The 12,003-nt window shown below is 41.5% G+C and overlaps 1 protein-coding gene across 1 annotated transcript; it reads right to left on the bottom strand.

Moving 5' to 3' along the window:
* Positions 1 to 5,264: 5,264 nt before the first annotated feature.
* On the bottom strand, positions 5,265 to 9,925 carry LOC116886618 (disks large homolog 5-like). Its single transcript, XM_032888125.1, has 5 exons — positions 9,805 to 9,925; positions 8,611 to 8,770; positions 7,283 to 7,426; positions 6,487 to 6,649; positions 5,265 to 5,770 (listed from the first exon to the last, which is right to left on the bottom strand). The coding sequence occupies exons 1-5, from the start codon at positions 9,923 to 9,925 to the stop codon at positions 5,741 to 5,743; spliced, it is 618 nt and encodes a 205-aa protein (XP_032744016.1). The 3' UTR covers positions 5,265 to 5,740.
* Positions 9,926 to 12,003: the final 2,078 nt, after the last annotated feature.

Here is a 12,003-nt window from a genome sequence, read left to right as displayed (position 1 = left end):
TTGCTTTCGCACTTCTTAAGTTCATCCAGAAAATCAAAAAGCAGAGAATCTTTTTTTTTAAAGCAGAGAATCTTAATTTGCATTTCTATTACTGTGAAGACACACAGTGACCAAATCGCTTTTTATAACGGTCAACAGTTATAAAGGACAACTTTAATTGGGTTTGAGTTACAGTTTCAAAGGTTCAGCCCATTATCATCTTGGCAGGAGCATCATGGCTTCCAGATAGTCTTGGCATTGGATTGGCCATGGGTTTCAAACCTGTACTAAATGTCAACAGGAGAAGGCTGTGTCATGGGTAGCCAGGAAGAGAGTCTCAATTCTCACTCCCACAGTGACACACTTCCTCAGACAAGGCCACATCTATTTCAACAAGGTCTCACTTCTTCATACTGACACCCTGAACCTATGTTATTCAAACAACCTCACCAGATAACTAAAATAAACTGTTAGAGTTGAAGAACTTGAGGAGGTATCACTGTTCCTGATTTTAAATTACAATATAAAGTAATAGTAAATTCTCTTTTCAAGTGGCCTTGCTTATCACAATTAAAATATCTGTCATCTAGACTGTTCTTAAGATTTTTAGAAGTTACTTCTGTATAATTAGCATCATAAATGTGATATCCAGTATCAGTCCCAACTCTAATGGATTTCTCTATTACTGCTGACCTCGTATTTAAAATATAATCCCCTTTTTGCATCCTGAATTAGCACTTTCAAATGACTAAGATTCGATCCATATTTTTTGATCCTTTGAATCTGATATTTTTTTAGTAGCTGAAGTCAATCTTTCAAATATTTAGTGAAGGCTTATTTTGGGCGTTTTGGAAATTGAGTTGGACCTCTTTGTGAGCATTGATTCCATTGCTCTGAAAATTTTAAAGCCACTACATGACAGGGAGCCTAGGGCTATTCATCCAATTCAAGCTGGCCTTAAAACTCAGTATTCCTTTATCTAGCAACGCATCCTGGGAGATATCATTAGTCTCACCTGATTTTTTGTTTGTCTTGTTTGTAGTCATAGGTTTCCCCTTTCCACCACCTTTAACATGAAACTAAAGACCAGCTTCCAACAATGCTGTTGCCAAACTTTTCCAGCCTCGAGAGTCTAATTCTGTTCTGAATTGTTCATGAATTTACCATCTACTACATAGGAGTAATACATACTACATGAAGGGATGACTTATTTAAGCTTACTAAAATCTAGCACAATAAATTCCATTTAAATTTTCCATAGTTACCCTAGGACCAAGAGGCAAAATCTATCCCAGGAGTCTGTGGGTCACCTTGTCTTAAATTCTTCCAGGTTCAAGAATAGCATTGATCATCTCAGCAGAGTCAGCTTGCACAGCCCACATCAGGCCCATTGCTTCCCTGTACAGAGAAGGATGTGGGTCTAAGTGACAGTCAGTGAGACTGAGGGGACCCCTGATTCTCATTTGTTTGAGGTGTGATTTATTCATCTGTAAAATGGAGGTGTTTCTGCTGCATTGGGTTGCTGTGGATATTAACAGAACATACAACCTGTTCAGTGTCTGCCTGGCATGGAACCTGCTGGTTAAATGGAAGCTGTCGATGGTGATGAAGGTAAAAGTAGAATCTCTAGCCTAATAGTGTTAGATGCCGGGCGCCATACAGGGGTTGTAAGCATTTTGTGATTCTAAGACAGCCTTGCATTAAAACAGAAGGCTCTTATTTTAAAACTTTTAAAAAATGAATCAAGTATACAATACCCATATGAAATAATCATAATGAGAATTGAGCTAATTCCTGTGAAGTCATTTAGCTTTACATTTTCTGCTTCTATTTTCAAGGCATCTAGAGTAGCACTATACGAGATCCTAAAGCCTTCTATTATGGTGCTACCCATTCATTCCTCTCTCCTTGAGGACTTCTCAGGTGACTTAAGAAAACCTGATTTCCTTTCAGATTGTCCCCAGCTGGTGTGATCTCTCTGTCCATGGCCTTGCCAAAAGCTGCAGAGCCAATGTGTTGTTTTACAACACAAAATTCCAGACCTTATTTTACCAATGAAGTCTCAGGAGTCAGATGCTGAATTCAAGTAAAGCTCCCAACTGTCCTTCCTAATTCACTGTTCCCCCAGAAGGAGAGCATTGTAGCTCCCTCTGCACACTTTCTTAAAAATCCTTCAACTCAAAGACTTCCCATTGCCCTAGTTATCTTCATTTCCTATCAAGTTGTGCCTTGATCTGCTCTAGACCTAAGTGCCCTTTTAGCTTTGCAGTAAAGGTGTGAGGTAGGTGAGCTGAACAGTAATAAAGTCCATGCTCACAGTAAACAAAGAGCTCTTGCATTAAATGTCTGTGCCCTGGCGATGCTATACCACACAATAGTTTTTCATTAAATAATACATTCATGGAGATCACAGTGCGATCAAATATTTTGTAACATAACTTAGTAATGTTCTCTCTATTACATAAGTCAAGTACTGTCCTGTGTATTCTGGTCTTTTTCTGTCATGTCTGTGTGCATCACCATGGGAATCCCAAGGAACATCAATCCTGGGCTTTTGAAACTGTTGCATACGGGCCAACCGGGGACCAAAACCACCCAGGAGACTACTGATACTTGACACACATAAAGTCACCTCCCTATTTTCATATAGTTTATGGCAAGAGGTCACCATTGCTGACCATGTCTCATTATCCAACGTGCTACTAAATGGAAGAGTTGGGGTCAAGGAGGTCACCCACAAAGCACAAAACACCCATCTCAGATAAACATGTATGGTTTATTGAATCCAAACATCCATGGATTTCAGGACACAATTAAAAGTCCAAACATAAGGATAAGAGACATAGAAGAGAATTGAGATTTCCAGTTCATAGGTCCAGTAAACATCTTCAACAAATCATAGCAGAAAACTTCCATAAGGTAAAGAAATAAAAGGCCATAAAGGTACAACAAGCCTACAGAACACAAAATTAATTTAACCAGAAAAATTTCCTCCATTCACATAATAATTAAAACACTAAATGCACAGATCAAAGAAAGAATATTAAACAGGGTAAGGTATAAATATCCAGTAACAAATGAATTCAGACCTATCTGAATTACACCAGACTGCTCAATGGAGACTCCAAAAGCCAGAAAATCTTGGACAGATGTAATGCAGACCCAGGTTCCAATACCCAGCCTAATTCTCAATCACCATGAATGGAGAAACCAAGATATTTTATGACAAAACCAAATTTAAACAATATTTTTTCACTAAGAAAGCATAACCGAGGATAATAGGAAAACTCCAAGACAATGAGCTAAACTGTACCCAAGAAAAACCAAGAAACTAATCATCTCCCAATAATTTCAAAAAAGAGAAAGCACACAAACATAATTTCACCTATAACCAGAAAAAGAAGAGAAAGCAGCAATCATTGGTCTTTAATATCTAACCAGACCCTCTGTCACCAATCCCCCAGCTCCTAGGGACCAAACTGCCAGCCAAAGTGTATACAAGGATGGGTCTATGGTTCTAGGTAACTGTGTAGAAGAGGACTGACTTAAGTGGCATCCATGTGGTGGGAGGCCATTGAGTACGCTGAGGCCTGTTGCCCCACCAAAAGGAGATCCTAGAGTTGTGAGGTGGGAATGGATATGTGTGGGTGGGGGAGCACTGTCATATAGGCAAAGCTGAGCAGAAATGGGATGTAAGATTTGATGAGGGGAGTCTGGAAAGTGGGACAACATTTGAAATATAAATAAACAAAATAACCAATTAATAAAAAAATAGCCACAAATAAAATAAAAAGTGAAAAGGTAAAAGAAAACTTACACCAAAACAAAACAAAAGAAATCCCTGTGGTGGAGTGGCCTAATTCTGCTTGTATTTAATGCTAATTTGTGGAACTCAAGACTGGTTAACCCCCAAAATCTGACCCTGCTCCCAGTTAATTGTGATTATAAAGAAGCCAACAGCCAATTACAGTGCAGGCTGGATAACGACACTCAGCTGACAATGTGGACATCTCAAGACAGTCACTGGACAATGGCTGACAGAGTTGTCTGAAGACTGGAAATGTTTCTCTATCTTGGAGAGGAAAGAAGGACCCTCCAACTACACTGGACTCTAAGGAAGTTTATTCAGGTAAGGGATGACATGGACTGTTTTGTCTCCTGTCACACAGGTCAGTAGAAAATATCCTAGGTATTGGATGGCGCTGTTAGCATTAAACTGCATAGATTAAGATAATTATCTTGCTTTCTATCAAAAGAATACATTATGCCAAGTTGGCCTGTAGAAGGAGGCTACTCTCTTCTATATTTTATAAGATGTGCATAATCTACATAATCATCACTGATCATAGTGAGAGATCTGTTTGGAATTGAAACTGAGTGATGCTGGAGGATGATCCTGAATGCACAATGAGCAGTGGAGGCACCAGAGCCCGGTGTGGATGCCTAGCAGCTACCACATTGAGCAGGCACCGCTCAACCACCTGTACATACACATCTCCTGAGATCTCTCTCCTTAATGGGAGGTGATCGTGTCCACCTAGTACAGCACATGCCCTGGAAGGACAAAAGCTACCTACAGGAGCTGTGGTGATGACTCACAGGTTAGAGCATCTGCTGCTCTCTCAGAAGAACCACATGGTCCCTAACAATCATCTACAATGGGGAATGTTATTCCCTCTTTTGGATCACAAGGGAAATGCACTGAGGAGTGCATATATACATACATACAGTTGAAAAAAAATCCATTGAGTTAAATGATAAAAATAAATATAATCAGCAACAATAAAAAACACAGCATAGGAATGATCAAGTGAAACAGCTCCTACAAAAACCTATTTCCCAAAATGACTTTGATGGTCATTATCTCTGTGGTTTAATACTGATGCTATAATATAAGAAAAACTGAGGCACATGGTTCTCGATTAGGATTATTCTATATTCCTTTGTGAAAGTTGTCATTTTTTCTGCAGCTCTACAGGCATGAGTGTGTGTTACTCAATATCTGGTGCACACAGTCAATAAGGAATGTGTGTTGTAGACTGATATAGACTAGGATGAGCAGAATACATGACAGCATGGATACAGTATGGCAGTGATTACATCATAAAGTGTGTGTCCATAAAAAAAGTCACATTATCCACACAAAAGACACTATCACCCTGTGTACCCCTTGGTGGCTTTGAATTCCCTATTTACCCATGGACCATGCAAAGATCCATATCCAGCTGTCAGTTCTAAGTCTACAGGAGGGGAAAGGACCCTTGAATAAGATGGTCTTAAGAGTCAAGAGTTACAAATCAATTTTTATTCATAAGGAATACAATTTACAAAAAAACAGGCATAAAATGAACAACTAAAATGGTATAAAAAATGAAAAACAGTAACAAGAATATATAACTATGAAATAACAAAAAGAAAACTTCAATGAAAATCATAACCAAAAATATTTCTTAACAGCATTTTCTTAATGAACATTTAGAAACACAGTTGTAGTGCTGTTTCTCCTCTAGGACACGAGATGTCAAGGCAGTCCCCTCAGATGTCTCTCAAATGGTGTTGTCGGTATGAGAGAGGAGAAAGACCTCAAGGAGACAGGCTGGCATACGGATACATAAATTTAGGGTCTCTAAACATTGAGGAAATTAACTGAGAAGAAGAATATTCACCCACAAAAAGTCTTTGACTGTTGAGGATTGTCGTCAGCAGGGAACTCCTGACAGAGAAACTCACTCTTCAGGGGGCTGTCTTCCTGGGATCCGTCCTATTCCATGTCTCCTGCAGTTTCTGAGACCTGGGAGAAGAAGGCAGCTATTAAGACACTGATTTGGTGGGGACACGCATACCAGCTGTCAAGTTGCTGCCTTCTGTCCCTTCAGCTGCATTGGACAGACAGCACTGATCTTTTCACTGAAATCATTGCTGATATCTCTGCAGGCTGGGGAAAATCACCAGCAACCCTCACAGTACTGTGGGATAACAAGCTGCTCCTCAGACTTCTACCAGTGCAAACCAAGAATGGGGAAATGGGGAGAGACCTACTTGGGGTGCAGGAAGAAAGGAGAAGGCCACATGATACCCAGATCAAAGCCAATGACCAGGACTCATTTGCCATTTGCACTTGGTTCTTATCCCTACAAGGTGCTTCCAACCATCACATGACCCCTGTATGACCTTTGTCACATGACCAAGAACTCGTTCAAAACTCTTCATAGCATCCAATCTGTGACAGGGAGATGCAGTCATGTGATATGTTATTCCTCTGTCACCATTTCTGGACTGCAGTTTCAAAAAGGGCAGAGAAGTATAATTGCCAATAATTCAGTTTCTGAAGAGTGGTTAACATCCCAGAATACTTGTGCATAGACAGAGCAATGAATAACTCTATCACATGAGGTGGGTGACTGATTGGGTGTGGGGAGATTAGAAAGATGATAGGGGAAGCAAAGATGTATCCAATAGGCAAATGGTATCAGACATTGTTAATCTGACTCAGCTGCTTGTTCCTACCACATTTTGCTGGGTCTGGAGGTTGCTGGTCTTCTCCTGTTCGTCTTCATCATTCGGGTTCAACTCAAACAAATATCGCTGTAACTCCTTGCTCTCCTGCTTCAATGTGACCAACTTCTTCTTCATACATGCCTGGTCCATCAGGAGCCGGCTGTGCAGGTTGCTGGAAACACACTCTGCATAGTAAGATCCTGAAGCCTCTTCCTCCCATTCCAACTGCCAAATCCCACAAACTCCACCAGGACCCAGATACCCATAAAGACTTCATAGAATACATCTCCATACATGTAAGGCTGCTGCACAAACAGCAAACGGCCAATCCAGGGAAGAATAAATTGTTTCTGTGACCCAAGCACCAATAAGAGTCCATGTCTCTCCAAAAGAACAAGGGATCTACAACTATCCATGAAAGCCCAATGCATCGGGGCAACATCAATTAGTAGGCAGCAAACAACCACAAGAGGACAGTAGAACCAAGGGAGGTCATGCTAACCATGTGGTCCACACACTGAGCTTTGTTAAACCTGATATGATCCCAGAGGCCCAGGTCAGCCTAATAACACTCTGATGCCTGTAATCAGTATATTTCTATCCAGAGCCTTCTAAAGATGCATAGACACTGTGGTGATAAGTAACAGTCTCTTATGGAACTGAAACTGAGTCCAAAAGACCCACGGCACAGTGATATTTAAACAGCAGAAGACATGGACCCAGAGCTGCAGGCTTTCCAGTCCAGAACAAAGAGAGGCAGACATGGATATTCCACAAGTGATGGGTCCTTCTGACCAGTACTTACCGATAGAAGTTAATCTCCTTCTTGAGCTCCTGAAATTTCTCACGATGTTCAATGTTCATTATGTCTAAGTTGTGCAGTAATGACATGACCTCGTTCTCCTTTATCTTCAATTTTTCATAAAATGGATTTGGCCTGAAGTAGGGACTGGCCCCAGGAAGATAGAACCCAAAGAAGATCGGCGTTTAGGATTATATGAACTCAGGCTGGGTCCTGTACTACCCCAGACCTGGAAGGACACTTTCTGAATTCTACATATTGGGATCTTCTTCAGCTTCAGAAACTCGGAATTGTGCGCCCAGGACAACAGAAGCTAAACACCCAGATAAAGGGTTCCCTGGCACACTTTTTTAAATCAGGAGGCTGGATCTGCATTCAAACCTATCAAGAGCCTAGGCTACAGGTCTAATGCCACCACACACACACACACACACACACACACACACACACACACACACACAGAATCTTCTGATTTCATTTTTCCTGTTTTGACAACTGGAATGCTACAAGCCAAATAACTAATATTCTAGAGGCAGACAGTACACATAATTCTGGAGATGAGACCAGATATTGCCACAAACTTATAATCTGCCCAAGGCATACAAATGTATAGACAAATGTGACCACATAGGCAAAGAACTGTGCTGTTGAAAGTGGGGCTTCCAAAATAAAGCACTCACATCTACATGAAACTATTATACAGGTAAATCCTGAGGCCAAAAAACAGACCCCTAAATTCCAAGTGTGGAGGGACATACAAACATATAAAAGTTATGCATATGCATGCAGACCTGTGCACACACAGACACACAAACTGGGACACACCCACAAGAAAAGAAAAGTAAACAGACTCAGAGAATGAGAAAGAGAGACAAATATGGAAAGAGCACAATGAGAATCAGGAGAAATGCATGCACCATTACTGTCTCAGAGTGTAAGGCACACAGACAAGAAGGAACAGGCCTGAGCCTCAGGCCTTCTAGTTAAGCACTGATATGAACAATGTGGGACCTGTCACCTCAGGCTGCTGCCAGGAGATGATAGCATTCAGTCACCTTCCTAGCAAGGACAAACACTCTCCACAAACTCACAGCACCTAGAACCTTGCAAAGCTACCACCTGTCAAGGGCTTTCCAATTGTACACTGGGAACTCATGCTCCAGTGACTTTATCCCTGAATTCTTCACTCAGATCACAAGTTCAGATTTTCAACAGGAGGAATCAGAGAGTCCATTTCCAAACTCACTCCTCAGTAAGGGTCAGGTTCTGAATCTCCTCTCTATGGGAGATGAGGTTTAGAACAAGGTCGTTCGTTTGAGAGCAATGCATACCTCTTGCTCATGGATCCACCTGTCACATAAAGGAGGCGATCTGTCAGCTCATTTCTCTCCTTGGTAGTTAGCTCCAGTTCTCTATTCAGCCTCTCCTCTTCCTCGTTGGCCTGCACCTTGTTTAGGACATTTTCAGGGGATGACGTCTGTCTGCAGGCCTCTGTAGGTAGAAGAACACAAGTGAACCCGCATGGGGCGAATGCATAGAGCATACACAGACCACAGTGAGGTCCAAACAGGAGAACATGCCTGGAAGCCAGTGTCACTGCAAGGAGTTTGGTCTATGTGTAAGAGGCCTCCTAAGTGGATCACAGTTCCCCCACTACTATATAGAGACCAAGAGATGTAAGCAGCCAGGTGTTCCCTATGCCCGCCCACACAGGCTTACAAGTACCAGAGAGATGCCTTCTCCAGGATTATTATCAGGTACGCAGGCTACAACCTGGTTTCAGGACCCTCACCCCTCTGGTTTCAGAAGTCAGATCATCAATTCAGCATCCACAATGACTTGATTGATCAGGGATACTCAGATATCCTACACTGTTACTCTAGTCCAATAACTTTGCATTAAAAAGTCATGTAGGGGGAGGACATGGTCAACAGACTTATTAATTCCCCCTACTGAAATGACAAATGCCCCAGAAGTGCCAATAGGTTACAGGCTCTTTCTCTACCTGCTCCATATAGTTTGGCTACTGTAGAAAAATATCTGCCACACAGAACCTCTAATATATGAAGGTAAGATTGGCCCCGTCAGCCAGAGGTAGTCAGAGGAGTTCTAAGAATATAAGGTCATGTCCAGGAGCACAATTCTCTCCCTGTTGCTACTGTCAGATAGCAACTGAATTTAAAGAATCATTGAAAGTGAAGTACATTGATGTCCTGTTTAATTCAGAAAAGTTATACCCTCCATGACTACTTATGGTGTTATTATATCAATTTAACATACCGAATGCACTGTAAAAGTAAAGACTAGAAGTTCACCCAATAATAGCATAGGCATTGCCATATCCTCCATGTGGTTATGGAGAAACTAATGATGTGAAAACCGTGCCTTTCAGGAACTGTGATAATCATGGAATTCAATATCTTTGGAGATGTTCCAGTGGTTGTGGCTCATTGCTGTAAAGGCCAGCTGAAGGCCCCCACACACATCCCTGACAGGAAGCTCAACATACACTGCCCGGAACTTACTCCACATTCCCCATGGCCACGTCCTGTGTCCATCATTACCCTTAGGTTTCGTTTGCTTCACTCTAGACTCTTCTGCATCAACATCAACTCTCCCAAAGCGCCTGCGAAGACGGGCAAACATGCCTGTGGATATATCCTTTGGACACTAAGAGAAAAAGTAGGGAATTGGTTGTCACTACAATACTGGTGACATCACAGGGATTCCAAGGACTCTCTAGGAGACAATAGAATGTCCACGAAGGGACTGCTGATGTCACGGAGAACAGACTTTGCCTCCTTGCTAATGTTCTCCCTGTACTGAGCAAAAGCTGATGTGCCCTTTTCAGGAGACTTCCCTGTGGCATAGCCACTGAGCACCACATGCTTCCAAAGCCAAATTTGGCTCTAGGCTTGATTGGAAAAACCTAAGTCATTGCTATGTATCTAAATGAGTGCTTCCTCCCCAATCCCTGCACAGAAATGTTTCATCCTACCTCAAATTCTCCTCACTCAGCAATGTTACACATTAAAAATTGCTGAGAAACCACACCAGTTCAAATAAGTAGCCAAACAGATCTCCTGTCTCATGATGTGCAGGTGCATGAAATCACACCCCGAAATAGCCTGCAGGGTAGTTTGCAATGTGGGTGTGTTTTATGGGTACAACTTGAAGCTTTGTGCTTAACATTTGACAGTTGCCACCAGTTTCCTTAGGAGAAAGAGTAGCATTCATTATGGTCCTGGCAACAACATGGAGATCTGTTGGCAGAGGAAACTGAAATATTGGATCCACCAGTGAATGCACCCTCAGGCTGAGTGTGGGGCTCTCCTCTTTGCACTTAAGTTACCAAAGCAGGATTGCTTACAGGCCTCTCTAAGCTCTAACATGCGATTCTCTCTGAAAAACAAAATAATCAGCAGATGTGGGGGGTGCAGCCAAAGGAGTAGGACAAGCCTAGAGACATAACTCAGTGGACAGAGTAAGAAACAAGCATCTTCTCTTCTGGTTCATGGATCATCCCACAAAACACAAAAACATCTATTGTAGTAAAAAAAAACAATTTATTTTTTTGTATGTATACACTAATACTAATTGATCAGATGCATAGCTCAGATTTTGGTGGCACTTCCATGACATGAACTCTCCTCCTGACAACACAGAAAACAATAAATAAATAAATAAATAAATAAATAAATAAACAAACAAACAAATAATAAGAAAGAAAGAAAGAGAGAGAGAGAGAAAGAAATAAATAACACAAAAAGCACAAGCCTCTCATGTGAAGTTACAGAAGAGTGATCCAGTGGTCACTTCTGACCAGGCCATTTTAGCTATGACAGTGCATAGTGACCCTTAATTTGATGGGTCCTATATAAAGCTTTGTGCAATATTGTCATTTTAACAAACCTCATCCAGAACATACATAACGACACAGGATATGATCACAATGTCCTTGCTGTGTATCAAGTTATTTTTCTGTGTCCTTGGTTGTCAGGCATATTACAACAACGATCTGAAATGGCTGGTAGACGTGGAAGAAAGTGGATAAAGCTATAGTTGTAGGTTACACACCTCAGTTCTCAATGGCTAATGCTGTCCTCACAGTCCTTGGAGGCACCTTTGTAAGACTGTGTATTGGAAAGTGGAAGCAGGTTTATCTGAGTTCAAAGTGTACCTGATGAGCAATGTAGAGAACAACACGGGATCCTTGAGACCCTGTCTAAAACGAGCACAGAAACCAACCCTTCACTTAAAGCATCATCTATGAATTCTCGATTATTTACCATTCTCTCCCTACCAGTCTTTCAGTCTGGAAAGGTAGAAAAGAACTGGAAATGATCTTTCTATTCTGAAGACCTTGATCTCTCTTTCCTTAGATCCAGGTTAAGAACACACACAAATGAGTATCACCATCTGAACACCTTAGTATCATCTACTCAGCATTTCTAGCCTAATACTGTGCCTATGACAATCTCAAGCTTCCCTGAGTGTTGCTGCCCCAGCAAGAAGAATGAAGTACTGAGGTCAAACCCCAGGGATCCTTTCAAGGGGTTAGAAGAAAGCCATCAGAGATACTCCACTTCTTTGTCCTTAGATTAAATCAAGATGATACAATGTGAATCTAGTGGGCTATTTGACCAGACATCTTTCTCCCAACCCCACCTATCTGAGTTCATTGCTTGGCAGAATTCATGCCCCCTCCCCATCCTAGATGTTTC

The sequence above is a fragment of the Rattus rattus genome, chromosome 17 (assembly GCF_011064425.1).
Source record: "Rattus rattus isolate New Zealand chromosome 17, Rrattus_CSIRO_v1, whole genome shotgun sequence".
Lineage (NCBI taxonomy): Eukaryota > Metazoa > Chordata > Mammalia > Rodentia > Muridae > Rattus > Rattus rattus.
Note: the sequence above shows the minus strand (reverse complement) of the source record. Positions and strands in the feature narration are given on the sequence as shown.

What these genes read in the sequence shown, in the direction of transcription:
- LOC116886618 (XM_032888125.1), bottom strand. Translation starts at nt 9,925, where the DNA reads ATGTTTGCCCGTCTTCGCAGGCGCTTTGGGAGAGTTGATGTTGATGCA. An exon ending in GGTGGATCCATGAGCAAGAG is followed by an intron (nt 7,427 to 8,610) that starts GTATGCATTGCT and finishes TCCTGGGGCCAG; the next exon opens with TCCCTACTTCAGGCCAAATC. An exon ending in AAGGAGATTAACTTCTATCG is followed by an intron (nt 6,650 to 7,282) that starts GTAAGTACTGGT and finishes GTGTGTTTCCAG; the next exon opens with CAACCTGCACAGCCGGCTCC.